This window comes from Podarcis erhardii, assembly GCF_964252035.2.
Source record: "Podarcis erhardii genome assembly, chromosome: 13".
In the NCBI taxonomy this organism is placed as follows: Eukaryota; Metazoa; Chordata; class Lepidosauria; order Squamata; family Lacertidae; genus Podarcis; species Podarcis erhardii.
The window spans coordinates 19,406,261-19,422,342 of NC_138502.1; the positions used below are offsets into that span (position 1 = coordinate 19,406,261).

At 49.6% G+C, this 16,082-nt stretch overlaps 1 protein-coding gene across 2 annotated transcripts; it reads right to left on the minus strand.

Annotated features, from left to right (window-relative positions):
- Positions 1-830: 830 nt before the first annotated feature.
- LOC309327076 (eukaryotic translation initiation factor 3 subunit C-like) lies at positions 831-15,722 on the minus strand. 2 transcript variants are annotated; one of them, XM_081836133.1, is made up of 21 exons: positions 15,584-15,722; positions 14,183-14,327; positions 13,778-13,843; positions 13,399-13,588; positions 12,195-12,320; positions 11,372-11,426; positions 11,125-11,234; positions 10,222-10,349; positions 9,366-9,522; positions 9,126-9,229; positions 8,169-8,310; positions 7,908-8,033; positions 7,601-7,694; positions 6,818-7,005; positions 5,580-5,804; positions 4,476-4,839; positions 3,331-3,490; positions 2,795-2,860; positions 2,360-2,447; positions 1,747-1,909; positions 831-1,015 (listed from the first exon to the last, which is right to left on the minus strand). In XM_081836133.1, exons 2-21 carry the CDS (start codon positions 14,281-14,283, stop codon positions 930-932), a joined length of 2,739 nt encoding a protein of 912 aa, XP_081692259.1. In that variant the 5' UTR covers positions 14,284-14,327; positions 15,584-15,722; the 3' UTR covers positions 831-929. The 2 variants fall into 2 exon arrangements, with proteins under 2 accessions (XP_081692259.1, XP_081692260.1); XM_081836134.1 differs by having other exon boundaries at positions 15,526-15,635.
- Positions 15,723-16,082: the final 360 nt, after the last annotated feature.

Below are 16,082 nucleotides of genomic sequence, written 5' to 3' on the forward strand. Positions count from 1 at the left end.
AGTGGGCTTTGCTAAATATTGTTAAATTGAAAAAGCATTAGCTGCCACCATACTTAAGCTCAGCCAGTCAGAACCACCATATGGAGTTAATAAATCAGCTCTGCTTCAGTAAGAAGCATCTATGTCTCTCTCTCCTCCATGGAGAGAACCCTATCCAACGAAGGAGTTTGGTTTTAAGGACAAAGTCCTTTGACAATGCACTTAGTGACCTCACAGAGAAATTCATCTTCCCTTCCTTGTGCTTCCCCTCAACACTCGGCAGGAAGCAGTCTCATCTGTTTGTTTTCTCTTTAATTAAGAAAGTCACAGTTGTGGACAAATACCCAATAGGTTCAGATGCTAGCGTGATGCAGGGGGAGGCAGCTTATAAATGAATGGACTCGGCCTTGAAACTGTCATTCGCTTCTTCTAGCAGTGGGACTCTTGGCAGCTACATTCACTCATTCTCAGGGTTTTGCCAGGGTAAGTAACTTTTTCAACTCAAGGACAACATTCTGGGAGTCACCTGGCTCCCAGCCACAGCCAGAGCACATCTCTCCATCCAGGTATGCAAGAGGCATATTCAGGGTAGGCAAAAACACTTGGGGAAATCACAGAGCAGGTTCACCGAGGGGCAAAGCCTGCAGATATGGGTTATGGACTGGGAAGAGGGCCAAAATCCACAAAGAGAGGCTGAGACACATTTGGCCCCGCTGCCTGAAGCCAAAGGGCAAAGGCTGGATGATGCCCCCAGTGGCCACGTGGCACGCAGAAAGGACAGCAATGATTTCCTGACTCTGGTTCTCATCTCCCACGCTGCTTCTTGTGCTCCCAAAGACACCACGAGCCAGTCACGCTCCAAACAAACTCTTTATTAAAGTGTTTGAACCATGGGAACTGGAATAAGATCTTCCCTGCACCAGGAAACTCTACTGTGATGGCTTAGGGAATCAATAGTTGCTTTGTCGCTCCTGCTGCCGATACCCTCCACGCCGCATGTAGCCTCCTTCGTTCTTGCGGTAGCCATCCTTCTGGTCTGGAGGGCGAGAGAGAGAAAGAGAGAAGAGAGAGTTGAGCTACAAGGCACCAGTGGAAAGTGGGCAAGCAAGATTACAGCAGAAATGGGTTTGCTGCGCAGCTTATGGAAAACAAGACAGGTACACGGAGACCAATGCAATGTGGCTCTCGAGTCCACACTTCCTGGCTCTTCGACCAAAACAAACCATCGTTTTGCAATGAAATCGGCACACTTTGGATATGGAAAATGCGGGGAGAGAACAACTGTCATCTTTGTGTCCTGTATAGAGGGAGAAGTGCTGAACCAAAGGAGGATTTGGATCCTGTGATGAGGGAAGGAAAGCAGATAAACCATTCAAAGAATGCAGGGGTGGTAACTTCCAGCGGGTGGGCCAACTCAGGCCAGCCAATCAGGCCTATGTGGTTGTTTTTTTGCAGGCCACACCTACCTGCCACTCACTCGACTCCATAAATAAAGTTTGGATTTGATTTGATATAAGATCAGGTGAGATGCAGGTAAAGCTGTGGCTGCAAGGAACCAAGAGAAGCTGACCATCATTAATGGGAACTGGTTTCCTTAGCTTTTGCCCCATATCACAAAGGCCAGAATTTTTAAAGAGAAATAAATACTTATGGGAACAGTAGCCCTATTTGTCCCCAGACAGATAACAGACACAAAGTGGCTAAAGGAATGGAGATAGGAGAAGCAAGAAGCTGTGGCTGCAACTGGCTTCCAGGATGCTCGCTCACCCCGGAAGTAGCCCCCATAGGTGCCTTGCTTCTGGTCAAAGACCCTCTCGTTGTTCTCCACGAGGCTGCCCAGCTTCTCAGCCAGCTGGAGCGCCAGGTTCTGTTGGGACGTGGGCTCCGTCCGGTGCATCACAACTGTCTGGGTCGGCTGGTCTAAAGAGGCCTGGGAAAGAAAGATTTGGGAGGCTCAGACAAGCCCAGCGAAGGAGAGACATGTTAGAAACCTTCTAAAGTGTTGGTCTATGGATCTTCAGTACCCTGTTTGCCAACTGAGTTATTCATAGTGCAACGGGGCTGGAGACTGCCAAAAGCACTGGACTGCACACCAGAGGTTTATATATTTCTCTTTCACAAAGAGATCTCATTTTAGGGGTGAGGCCTATACTGCTCGGCGGCTTATATTTGGACGACTCGCTTCTCATGCTCACCCTACGTTGCCTCTTATTTCTTTCAAAAGAAATAACCAGCCCTGACCCTCTTCTCCCACACCCCTTGAGCTGGTTTGTACAAGGGCAACCCACTTTCTCCTGGTCAAGGGTCCCCTCCTGTGGTTGCCACCCATCTCTAGGCCTCCTCAAGCCACCTGTCTGCCATGCGAGAAGGCATCACTCACCATCAGCTCTTCATTGATGATCATCTTGCTAATGATACTGTGCACTGTGGGCAGGTCCAGCTCAAACATATCAGACAGGATCTCCATGCTAGAAAGGGAAGTATAATTGGGGGAGGGGGCATGGGGAGAGAGAGAGAGGAAGAAAGAGGTGGAAGCTGAGCTTGTGAGACTCAGCCATCAGCAGCCTGCCTGGCAGAAAATCTAAAAAGGTCAATGGCAACCAAAGAAGGTACCCAAGTGTGCCATGTACAGAGGATGGATTCCTTTGACTGATATATTTTATGGATAGGGAGCCTGCAGAGGGGATGCTGAAGCAACATGTGCACCCATAAGATGCACTCAGCCACTTATGCCACATCCACCACTCACACCCTGGCCAAAAAGCTGTTAGGCTGAAAGAGCAACCAGGAGGCCATGATGACCTTCACACAATACCTGATGGAGTCATAGACGCTGCTGTAAGTGAAGAGGTAGGTTCGGAGAGACTCCTCTTGGATCTTCCTGCCAGGGAGAAACAAGGGAGGGGAGCAGTCATGAGAGCCAGGCAGAGATCCCTGAAAGGGGGGCAAAGCTACGCTTTCCAGTCCCCAGACAGACACCCCCCCCCAGCCTCTCAGCACCCACCTGCACCCAGACAAGGTGGCCGCTATCAACACAGACATCCCAATTCTGCTCCCTCTTCTCCATTTCAAGAACTGGGTTCCAAGCCCTCCCCTCCTAGCCTGCATAGATGGCCCCATAGCTCAGGGGCTGGAGCACTGACGGTCCCAGGCTTCGCCCCTTTATCCATCAAGGTGGATACGCCCAAGCTAAACAGAGCAATGGTCTGACTCAGGATAAGGCAGCTTTCTACAGGACAGCTGCATATTCCTGCAATTGCAGGGGGCTGGACTAGATGAACCTCGGGGTCCCTTCCAACTCTATGATTCTATGGAGGAACCGCCCCATCACCCCATTCCCATGCAACTGACCGGACAAGCATGCCTCGCACTTTGTCAGCCTCGGGGAACAGGTCCCAGACCTTCCCATTCATTTTCTCATTAACAATGAAACGGTGACACGTCTTCCAGTCGCCCATCTTCATAGCCTTAGATGCTGCCACCACATGTTCCCTCATCGATTCTGGGGGGCCTGAAGAAAGATGGGGGGAGAGGGGGAAAGGGGTCATCAAATGGGGAAGGCATTCCTTGTCTTGGTGAACAGGATTTTGATTAGCTAGCAAGGCAGGCCACATCCCCTTAACATCCTATTGCACATGAAGACAATGCAAACAAAAACCAGCTTTCATTTTTGTATCCAGAAAAAGATTTTTTTCTAGCCCTTGTGTCAAAATAAATAAATAAATTATCCAATAAAAATAAAACTTCTTAGAGAAATCTGCATAACTTCAGTTGATTTTTTTCTTAGGTTTAAACAAATAGTTATGGAAGGGTGTGTAAAAGTAGCTGTAAAGGAAAAACAAAGACACACAATTTGGCAGCAGGCATCATCTGTGAAGAATCGTTTGCTCTGTTTTCCAACACAGCATTGAATGACTCCAAGGTGTCGAGTGCCACCTGCAGTTCTTATAAATATGCATTTACAAAATAATAATAATAAACAGCTGCCAAATTAAGATGAGGGAGCAACTTTTTAAAAAAAAATTATAGAACCAACAGAACACAAGAAACAGTTTGGGAAATGGTGCCAAAGCAAGCGAACCATAGTGGGAGGCTGACTAACGCGGCAAGACAACTTTTGTGAACCCTGGATCATGCCTGGCGATGTCACAGAGGCCAGAGGAAAATCTGCCCCTCCCCAAGAAACTAGGAACAGGCAAACAAGCAAAATGCTCCTTTGCTTAACACACCAACAGACTGCAGCGTTCAAGCACCTCTAGGCCCAGACCTGCAATTGCCTCAAAGATTCCATTATTTGCCCAGAGAGACAGGAAGGATTCTAAGTCAAGCCTGGGAAGATTATTGTTAGAAGGCCTGGCATGACAGAGGAATAGAAGCCCCCTGGCCAGCGTACCCAGAAACGCATCTCATGGTTAAAAGAGGAAAGCCACTCACCGAGCCCCCTGGCCAGCGTACCCAGAAACGCATCTCACGGTTAAAAGAGGAAAGCCACTCACCGAGAAGGGGCTGGCGCTCGCCCACCCGGAGCTGGTGGTGGAACTGCTTGCTGATCATGCGCCGGCGGGCGTCAAACTCATGCGCGGCCATGTAGGGGATCTCCAGCAGCATGGCCGAGACCAGGTAGACGCACTCCAGCAGCTCCAGGTTGATGTGCATGTGGAAGGGCACCTGGCGGCGCTTCTCAATCTTCTCCTGCTCCTGGTTGCGCTCCTGCATGCTGCGCATCAGCAGGCCCTGCCCCAGCAGCTCCTTGGCCCGCCCGCTCGACTGGATGTCCAGCAGGGCGTTGTGGGCGTCCTTGATCATGCCCTGGCGGAAGGCACAGATGCCCAGCTGCACCATTGTCCGGTTATACAGAATCTGCAAGAGCCGAGAAGGTCAGAGGAGGTGGAGGCGGAGACCCAGCTGCCCTCTCCAAAAGGCAGCACCTGAAAAACCACTCCCCAAACATTCGCTTCCTGCAACTGCTCCTTTGTAATAAGGGTGGGACAAAAATGGGCACTGCTGCACTCTGTCGACCCTCTCCAGTCTCCATTAATTCTCTGCCACTCCTTTATGTTACCATCTGCTGCTCCTGGCCCTTTCCCCCCACCACTTTTCACCCCAAGGCAGCTACTGCAGACAGCAGGTTGCCAAGCAGGGCAGAGGCATTGTGAAGTTAGGAAAGGAAGTCTCATCGACCACATATGATGTTGTGGCTAGTGTCACCAGATGCAAGTGTGGCCCACATGTAGGAGGAAAAGCGTGGAGCAGCAAGGAGAGGGGGCTCTGCTCCTCTCCAAACCCTTTACAATCATCTGCATCAGCAACTTGCAGCTTCTTGGGCAGGGCAAAGACATCTGAAGGCAGCCCTGTTCAGGGAAGTTTTTAATGTGTGACATTTTTATGTATTTTTAATCTTTGTTGGAAGCCGCCCAGAGTGGCTTGGGAAGCCCAGCCATAATAATAATAATAATAATTATTATTGTTACTACTCCGAGCCTCTCATTCCCTGTTCTTGGAGGACTGGCTTTTATCGTTACTCGAATTCATTAAGACTGCTTCAATAAACCATCAGCAACACAGCATACGCCTCAGCCTCCCCAGTTTGGTTCTCTGACCTGCACAGGGGGGTCTGCATGCTGAATGTTGTCCTGCAGGTGACTCATGAGCATCAGGTCGCGGGCCTGGTACCAGCGGTCGTGCAGGGCGTGGTGGTAAATGTGGCAGAGGATAGCGCAGGTTCGGATCCGGTCTGTCCTGTCCTTGGCGTAGATGAACTTGCAGAGGCGCTCCATCTGCACCGCCGAGTCCTCTGCTTCGTTCTCGGCCTGGTCTTGTTCCGACTGCGGGCAAGCAGGTTATGCAACATGTCCTTTAGCCTGAGGAGTCCCTCCCCACCCCACTTCCAAATACCAAAATGTTACCCTTGCATAGAGATAGCAAACCTCCAGATATTGTTGGACTCCAGTTCCCATCATTTCTGACCGTTGGCCATGCTTGCTGGGGCTGATGGGAGTTGGAGTCCAACCCTATCTGGAGGGGACCAGGTTGGTTACCCAAAACTCAATTGCCCCTCAACTTTCACGGTCTTCCTTTGCCGGTACAATACTAGGGGCCCTGTCCAACTTACAAACCTGAAACCAGTTTTCAAATTAGCATGACTGTCAGGACTTCCCCTGCCCCAAGGAATGCTGGGAATTGTAGTTCTGGGCAAACACACACACAGGTCCTAGGATCCTTTGAAAGAAGCCATGGCAGCTAAACTGAATCACAATGAAGCTTCCTAAAAACCCCTGATGTCCTTCCAGGCCAAACCCTCAGCATCCACCTCAACTTTTCCCTGACAGTATCATTTCCAAACCTTATTTTGGGAATGGGCCATGGCTTAGTGCAGAGATGGCCCCCCAGATACTGGTGGATTCCAACTCCTATCACCCTCGCCAGCACAGCCAACCATCAGGAGCAATGGGACTTGTAATCCACAGAGACACCTGGCGGAAGCCACAGGTTCCTCACCACTGGCGTAGTGCTTTGCCTGTCCGTGGCCCCAGGATCAATCCCCTAGTTATCTCCAGTTAGAAGGCTCCATTCAGAAGGCAACAGAAAGAGGTTTGCCTAAGACCCTGGAGGGAAGCTACCAATCAGAGCAGGCTGTGCTGGTCAAAAGCAGGGCAAGTACGACCAGATACATGACAGCTTCTTATGCATTTGCCAATTTAGGGCATGAGAAACATCTTCTCATCCACGGGGTTATGCCCCACGCACAAAACCTATAGGTGCAACCGCAGAGTGCGAATATCCTGGGCAAAGCAAGGACGGCTGGTGGGGGGCTTTGCTGCCCCAGAGGCTGGCCTACCTTGCTGTCTCCTGCCGGGCCCTGTTGCCGCTGGTGAGCCTTGTAGTCAAACTTGTAGTAGGTGTGGAGGATGCAGCGCAGGTAGATGCGGCACACCTCCTCCGTGGTTCCCTTGTCCTGCAGGTAGTTCTGCACACGGTCGATGATCTTGCAGACTCGGCCCTCGTCCTTCAGGTGGTCCACGTACTCTGGTGGAAAGGGGAACATGCATTCACATGGCAGTCTTTCGAGGTGGGGCTGCTGGCTTCTCCCTATTTGCCATGCAGAATCTGACACTCCTGAGAAACCGCAGCTTCCCATTTTGTGGCCCAAAGAGAATGTTTCTAGTCCACATGACTGCCGAGTTAAGAGACATGAAAACATACAGATCCTCTCTGCTTAGACTGGGTGACCTTTTTCCAAAGCATTCAGCCACTTTCTACCACCTACTCAGTTTTCTGACCTGCTGTTTTTTGCTAAACTTTTTATTTTTCAAGGACGCTCCGGAGTCAGTTTTTTTAAAAAAAGCTTTTTGTAGCAAGCAAGCAAACTGGGAGGCATGAAAACAGAAAAGGCTGGCAAACATTCCGAATTCAATCCCTGGTTCTTGAGGGATCGTTCCAAAAGAGGCAAACAGCTGGCAGAGGTGTCTTTTCAGGGGAAAACACAGCACAGATTCCTTAGGGTTCCCTCTATTTGAGAGGTTCCCTGTTCCACACCAGCCCTCCACTAGCTGAAACTTTCAGTCCAACTCCACCCTGGCTATGCCTCCGAGACCCCACTTTCTGTGACAGGCACACTCACCCTGGGAATGGGGATCTGTGTTCTGCATGATCTTTGTGAACTCTTCATCCATGCGCTCCACCAGAGTCAGAATGCAGCCACGAACACGGTAGGGCTAGAGAGGGAGAGAGGGGGAGACACACAAGTGGGTTAAGGGGGTCAAGACTGCTAGGCAGAGACACACACAAGCCTTTTTCTTTCCTGACCTGCCAATCTGTACCAGCCTCCCACCTACTGTTTCTAGTAGATTTCAAACTAGCCCATCTAACTGGGTTGGCAGGATGCCCCAAGGATGGGGAGGAATGATGCCTGATTCAGAAATGCTCACCTGCTCGCTGTTGGCCAGGTTCTCAGAGTCCTCTGCAATGTTCTCGCCAATGAAGATGTTGGGGTTGGCAAAGAGGATGTCCAGGAGCTCTTCAATGGACCCCAGGCATTTCTGCCACATCTCTGGCTGCACGTGGTGAGAGAAGAGGAGTAGAGAGGGAATTCCCTGGCATTCTGGGAAAGAAGCTGCATGCTTCCTGTGGCCCCTATGCACGTGCCGTGCTTTCGGGCCACTTCCTCCCCTCCCCTCCTAATTCCATACCTTCATGTAGGTAGCCAAGTTAGGGTTGTAGTCATACAAAGAAGCAACAATGTTGAACTTGATTTTGACATCGATGGCAATCCCCAGGTTGTTCTCTGCTGCAATTCCAACCAAAAGCTGCAGAAGGTCAATCTGAGCCGCTCTAGGAGGGGGAAGGAGGTGAAGGAGCTCAGTGCAGAAGGAGGGAGGGGAAAGCAGATGGCTGGACATGCTTCTTTTGAGATACATCCCCAACTCTGCACAACCCTCCTTGTGCCCTGTGCCAAAACCACTGACGCCTGTGTGAACCCCCTTCATTTTCATCACTTTCAGATTCACTTAAAACATTTATGCACCACCCTTTGTCCTATTTAGGATATCCGGCAGTAGATATACCTGGGATCCAACACTGCATTTCTGCTTTGGAACAAGCTTCCACTTGCACAACAGAATTCTATCCCCCGCCCCTAAGAATCTGCTGCAGGTTTGGGAGCAGAGGTTTGGAGGATGCGAGTTCAGCATGTAGAGCATCCCAAGTCCCATCCTCCAGTTAAAAATACTTAGCAGATGCTGCTGGATCAGGCCAAAGGCCTACCTAGTCTGGCATCCTGTTCTCACAGTGGCCAACCAAAGGCCTACCTACAAGGAGCCTGTAAGCAGGGCCTGAGCACGAGAGCACTCTCTCTGCACTTGTGATGCTCAGAAACTGGTACCCAGGAGCATGATGCCTCCAACAGGGGATACAGAACATGGCCATCAGGGTTAAGCAGCCACTGCCACCCTTATCCTCCATGGATTTGTCTAATTCTCTTTGAGTTGTCCAAGCCCTCAATCATTTCAAGCTGCCCTTTTCTGAACCTTTTGCAGCTCTGCAGCAGCCTTCTAGAGGTGAGGTAACGAGAACCACGCTCAGTTTTTCCCAAGCGCAGTCTCCTAGGCCACCTTCCCCTTCATCACATCAACGCTCACTGGCCTTACCGATCTGTGCCTTTCTTTCCACGGGCCTGGAGAATCTCATTGAGTTTCTTCACGACTACAGTGTGGTTGATCTCTGTACCTTTGGCAAACATCTTTGGTTTCTCCTGCAAAGCAGGGTGGGGGGAGGAAGGTCAGGCTCGAACCATGTTTGGAAGATGGAGAGAAGTAAAAATAAAGGCAGCAACACCATGCAGTTCGTTCTACTCCCACATTCCCAACTGCTTGCAGAGAGAGACTCACCTTGACCAGAGGGACACCTCCTTTAACCTTCTCCCACTCGCCACCCTCATTGTCATCTTCATCATCTTCATATTTCTTGGATTTGCGGTCCTGCTTTTTCTTTGCCTTCTCTTCCCGCTTCTTCTCCAAAACTCTTTTGTCCTCCTCAGTGCCAGTTCTGGTCAGGGAGAATTAAAACAGGACTGAATCCCTCTTTTAACCTGGAATTCTTACTTCCTGAGCTGCCTGAACCATACAAGCCCAGACCCCGCCACTGGCCTCAACCACAGATCAAGCACTAACAAAGCCAGACTAAAAAGCTTATTTGATCCAGACCTATGCAGTCACCAAAATGCCCAATGCAGAAGCTTAAAAACTCACCTACAGAGACCCAGACCTGAGGTCCCCCATCCCTTGTTTAGCCAAGATCTACTTCCCTGCAATTCTTGGTTTTATTTCTGTTCTTGGGGGAACAGAGCACAAGTCTGCTCCATAGTACAGAGCACCTGTCACAGCCCAGATGGGGCCATTATTTCTCAGATCTAAAAGTGTCCATCAAACTTTAAGATGCTCCCCTAATGTGAGATAGCTAACTACCATTGCACCATAGACATCCATTATGCCCTGACATGGATGCTGCCACCTAAAGCAGTGAGCAAGGGTCAAAGTAATGGGTCTGGCTCCTCAACAACTCAGGCTCAGAAGTGAGCTGGGTGAACAGGACAACACACAGTGTTCCACCTTCAGGTCCTAAGTCTGAAATTCCAGATTGTGATCAAAGGTAGATTCACAACTGACAGTTCCCTCAGCCAGAGGTCTGGAGATTGTAATCCAAAGATGATGGGAAGTGTTGAACCCATAGAAGCTGCCTCCTTACTTCTTAAGGAACTTGGAGGCCAAGGAGGTGTATTTGCCCTCATCTTCATCTGACTCAGAGTCAGATTCTGAATCTGATGAGCCCCAGTCTTCATCATCATCAGAGTCCTCCTCCTCTTCATCTTCATCCTGCCAAGAGTGGGGGGGGGGGTTTGGAGAGAAGAAAAATTATGCACCAGCAAACCATGTGACGAAAAAAGTTTTCACTCAGATTCACTTTTTTTAAAAAAATATTTATTAGAATTTCCAATTTAATACAAAAAGCAAACAAAAAACAAAAAAAGCACAAGAAATAACAAAAATACAGAAATACACAATTAAAAAAGAAAAAAACAAACAAATATAATTCCCATTACTTATTTCCATTACCTTGTTTCCCAGACCTCCTCTCACCTCCCCCTTTTGTATTCCAATTCACATTCTTAACTCAGCAAATCCTTATTTAACTTATTGTAACTTATTTTAACTTATTGCTCAACCTTTACATTACAGTTGGTAACCACTTAATTTCTGTCCAACATCATTCTAACATTCATTAATTTTACAATATTTCTGCAAGTAGTCTTTAAATTTTCTCCAGTCCACTTCCGCCGACTCTTTTCCCTGGTCTCGGATTCTGCCAGTCATTTCTGCCAATACTCAGATTCAGCCAGGGAGGGCCATAAAGTGACACAGAGCAACAGAAGTCCCATGGGAACCCTGTTCCTGTTCCCCACGCTTCTGGATTATTATTTTCTGCTGCAAAAGGAATAGTGACCTTTTGCCTCCCTCCCCTCTGAGTTGCTTGGCACAAAAGTCCTTCTGGCCGCTGCTTTGAGGGAAGCACCGGATGCCATGCCTATGCTGGCCAGAGGAGGGCATCACAACGTGCTGCCCCCCCCGCCCCACCCCATTCAGCTCTTACCTCCATCTTTTTGAGAAACTTGCCCCGTCCCTCAGCTGCCCCCTCTTTCTTCTTCAGGAAAGCCGCGGCGCTCATTCCCTCATCGTCATCCTCACCAGAAGAGGAGGAACCTGAAGCCAGAAAGGGGGGGGGTGTCACTGAGAGGGGAAATCTCAAATCCCGCTCCCCACCTCACACAAAGAAGGATAGCCAGTGACCTGCACAGCTTCCACCTCCTACGCACTGCATCATCATCATCACCACTCACCCTCTGAATCGTCACTTTTCTTGTCCTCGTCTTCATCAGCTGACTGTTCGGGGTTCTAGGCGAAAGCAGACATGTGGTCAAGATGCATGTTGGGTACTCTTCTTTAATTTGAACCGTACAGAATTGCTCTTCCAGCACAGCCTGACTCCTCCAAACCCTCCCTTCCGCTTTCTCCTGTTTTTTCACCTGAGCCTTTAACACCAGGGGTCAGCATATTTTTTCAGCAGGGGGCCAGTCCACTGTCTCTAAGACCTTGTGGGGGGCCAGACTATATTTTTTTTTGGGGGGAGGGGGAATTCCTATGCCCCACAAATAGCCCAGAGATGCATTTTAAATAAAACAGCACATTCCACTCATGTAAAAACACGCTGATTCCCGGACCATCCATGGGCTGGATTTAGAAGGCGACTGGGCCAGATCCGGTCCACGGGTCTTGGTTTGCCTACCCATGCTTAACACAACTGGCAAAGCCAGTAATCAACCCTACTGCCTAAAGCAAGGACAGTGACTGTGAACCTCCAGATCTTGCTGAATCACAACTCCCAGCTTCCCTGACCCTTGGCCATGCTGGCTGGGGCAGATGGGAGTTGGGAGTCCAGCAACATCTTGAAGGTCAGAGGTCCTAAGGGATTCATAGAATTGGAAGGGAACATGAGGGTCATGTAGTCCAACCCCCTTCAATGCAGGAATATTTTGCCCAACATGGGGCTCGAACCCACAACCCTGAAATTAAGAGTCTCATGCTGCACTGACTGAGCTATACATAATTCCCAATGTCTCAGCCGCCTCCCTGAATGCCCTCCACCCAACCATGCGCCAGTACCTGGCGGTAGCTCATGATCTGGGCCTCATAATCTCGGTTATACTTCCGGATCTTCTGGCGGAGGGTGCTTAGGGCTTTGGCGTTGTTCTTGTTCATCTTCTTCTTGCCTTCCTTGTCCTCCCAGAGCTACGAAAGCCAGAAGGGAGATGAAATTACAGGCAGCCCATGGTCATTTGATCCACACACCAGCCTATCTCCCTTTTTCTCTAAACATGCAAACCAAAGCTATGTGCAAGAGGACAGCCATTTTGCTCTCTAGCTATTCCCTTCAGGATCCCAGAGTCTTGGGTCTGTGGGATTGGCTTGTTACCACTCCCCATCCCAGTGCTGCATGAAGGCTCAGAATGGTGCAACAGTGGGTATCAGAGCTGGGACCAGAGATCTGTGTTCAAATTCCCACAAAGCTGTGAAGTGTCTTAGGCTTAGTCACCTTTTCTCAACTGAACCTACCTTGCAGGGCTGTCGTGGGGATGGGGAAGAGACCAACCATATAGTACCTTGGATGAGAGGCAGGTGGATGGCATCTTGCTCTCACTTTCCCTATATGCCTTCTTGCTCTCTATATATTTCAGACATTCAAATTTCTAGGTCCACTCTGCAAAGCCTTCAAGGCAGCTGACAGAACACAACAGCTTTACAACAAAAACTACATGTTTTGAAAACCAACATCCATGCCAAGATGATACACGAAAATAGGAGCAACGTGAAAAACACAACACACATTTAAACTTGGCTCCTGCACAGTAAATAAGCAGGTGCTAGGTGGCTATTTCTGGGGAGGCCAACAGGACACCACTACCAAAAGACCATGCCCTTGGTCATCACCTGACTGATCGCCAAAGTAGGATGTGTGTTCAGATCTTAACAAATAGGCAGATCCACATGGGATCCAGATCCACTGCTCAACTGATTCAGAGCACTTCTCTCCCCAATTAGCCCCCATACCTTGAATCCAACTCCATTCATGCAGGAACAAACCGGCAGTAAAAGGAGACACCAAAAAGGCATCAAAGTTGATCCTGGGAGCTCTACATTCAGCTCCCTTTTGCAATGAAGCTCATAATTCTTTGTCAGGGGGGAAGCAGGAGAACAGATTCCCTTCTTTTCCCTTAGCCCTAGGTGTCAGACTCAAATTGCCACGAAACCCTCTTGAGCCAGGCACAGGGACTTTGTGGACCAAAAACCTCCCTGCTGGCCCCAGTACCTCATTGAGGTAGTCCTCAAGGTCTGCAAGGATGCGGATGTAGAAGCGGGGCACTCCCTCCTTGTCAACAATGCTCTTGGCCTTGCCATAGGCCTTGCCCAGCAGCTCAAACTCCTCTAGGCATTTGGTGACGTCCCGGATCTTCATGGCATTCCGGATTGTTTTGATCAAGTTTGTAAGCTCCTCAAACCTGCAGTAAGGGAAGATCAAAGAAGGAATGGTTAAGCCTGGGGCATTGATATGCCCTCAGAGAACACAGTGCCACCAACATGCTGCTCAACAGGACGGGAAATTACCCAGCTACCCAAAAATGTGGCATTGGCGCAGCCCTCCAGAAACCAGAGGGGCCACTTCTCCCACAAAGCCAACCACACTTTACCTCTTGTCCTTTGCACTGCGCACAATCCTCTTTGTATCTTCCTCATCTTCACTCAACAGCAGAGGCCTACAAGAAAGGGAAAGGAACAGACAATGGATCCCTGCTATCAATGATCAGTGGAATCAGGCGAGAGAGGTGCAGGGCAGGGAGAGGAAGGGGCAGTGTATAACTCAGAAGTAGGAGATGCTTGGTCTGGAATCCCAAGACAGGTACTACCTGGGTGTATTGGGTTCAGGTTAAAGTATGGGTATGTTGTCCTCACAACCTGTTTCTGACTTTTAAATCAGAAATGCTCCCCCTTATTCTCGTTGGCATCCGTCTGTTTCTTCCAACTCATCACTCCCTGGGAACCTCTGTTCCCACCCTCTCACTCAAGTTCTCCCGGCCCTCCTCCCACATACTTACTGTTTTCCAAAATTGCCCCCAACGGGCTTCGCTACAAGCTCGTCCCCAGAAAGTGACGACTCCGACTCACTGTCCGAGCCAGTGGTAAAGAAACGCGACATGGCGGCAGTGGCTCTGGGTTGTCAGCAACCCACTGCTCCCAATTCTGGATGGGAAAGACAAGAAGCCAAAGGCCCAGTGAGTGCAATGATCATATCAAAAGTGAGTTCATTTGCTTCCATTTATAATGTCAACACCTGGTATGCAGGCAGCAACCATTTTAGGTGCGTCCAACTGATGCAAGACCACTGACGTGCAGGTCCTTTTGGATCTAGAAGAGGGAAGAATGGGGGCAGAACATGGCGGAGCGAGCTTGTGCACACTCTGCTAATGCACATGGGGGCCAGGAACAGAACCCCCATGCAAAATGGTCACTGAATGAATTATTGTGCATGCTTTGATATAAACCTTGGCAAACTTCTTTGTCACCAGCCTAAATGGAAACTAAGCCTAAGCACATGTAACTGAGCTAAATGCATCTTCTTCTCATGTTTATCATCTCTTCTCCAGCCTGGCACCTTCCAGATGTTTCAGCCGATAACTCCCATCAACCCTATATTAGCCATGGCTGATGGAAACAGAGTACAGCAATGGGCAAGAGACAGCTGTTCTATGCCTCCCTGGAGACCAAACTGCAGGCTATAAGCATCTCAGGGCACAGACTGTCATTTTGTGTTTCTCATAAAACATCAAGCACACTGATGTTGGTTTATATTATGTTTATCATACCTTTCATCAATCTCGCAACTCCCATCAGTCCCAGCCAGCAAAACCAATGGTCAGGGATGATGGGAGTTGTCCAGCATTGTGAGGGCCTGAGGGTTACATCCTTCTGCTCTCACCCAACCCCTTTCTATCCTCACAAGCAGCTTGAGAGGTAGATAATGTTGACAGACAGTGACTGGCCCAAGCTCATCCAGTGAGGTTCATCACTGAGTGGGAAACTGAACTCCCCCCCCGCCCACTACTTCTGGAAGCTTCGGGCCTCCCCCAATCCTGCCGCGATGCCTCCTCTTTGCTAGGAGTGGAGCCATTTTGGCTCCAGGAAGGACCAGCGCTCAGAGAACTGAGATCACCAACAGCGCACCAGGGATTATGTCAATGCATATATTACATAAAACCACATATAAACCTCATCAGTATAAATGTTCCAAACGCTCAGCTGAGTTTAAAACAGCGACAGCCCAAACAGACAAGCACGCATCTCCCCAGTGGGGACAAAACCCCCCTCCTCCTAGAGCGAAGGCCACCCGAGAAGCCGGTGGGGGCCCCCTCGGACGCCTCCTACTCCTCCCTCCCCTAACTTTCGGGGTTTGCCTCCTTCCTCCAACGGGACCCCAAGAACCGCGAGCACGCGCTTACCCGGCCCGGGCCTGGTAAAATGAAGGCGCGTCGCTTCCCGCGGCCAACGCGCATGCGCAAAGCCTTCTGCAGGCTCATCAACACCCCGGCGCGGCCCTGATGACTACTTCCTTCCCAAGAGGGGAAATGCTAAGATAATAGAGATGCTAAATTCTAGAGCGGCACCACTCGTACATTCCGAAGGTGGGGCGGGGCGGGGCGGAAATCACGACTACAGAGGTGGCTTTCCATGATTGCCGAGAGAGATTCTAAATTTTAATTTCTATGGTCTTAAACTTTGCGGCAAAGTGACCTGGAGAAAGGGATGATGGGAGTTGTAGTCCATATAGAGATGCTGTGACGCCCTGTGCCCTTAACTGCAAAGGCAATGTTTGTCGTTTTGTTCGCCGTGCTGGTGCTTCAGAGCAATGATTCTGTACCGTATTTTCTGGAAAATAACCATTTCACTGCTTTAGTCATCGACGGTGACGCAGTCGAACGTTTACACCACTTACCCCAG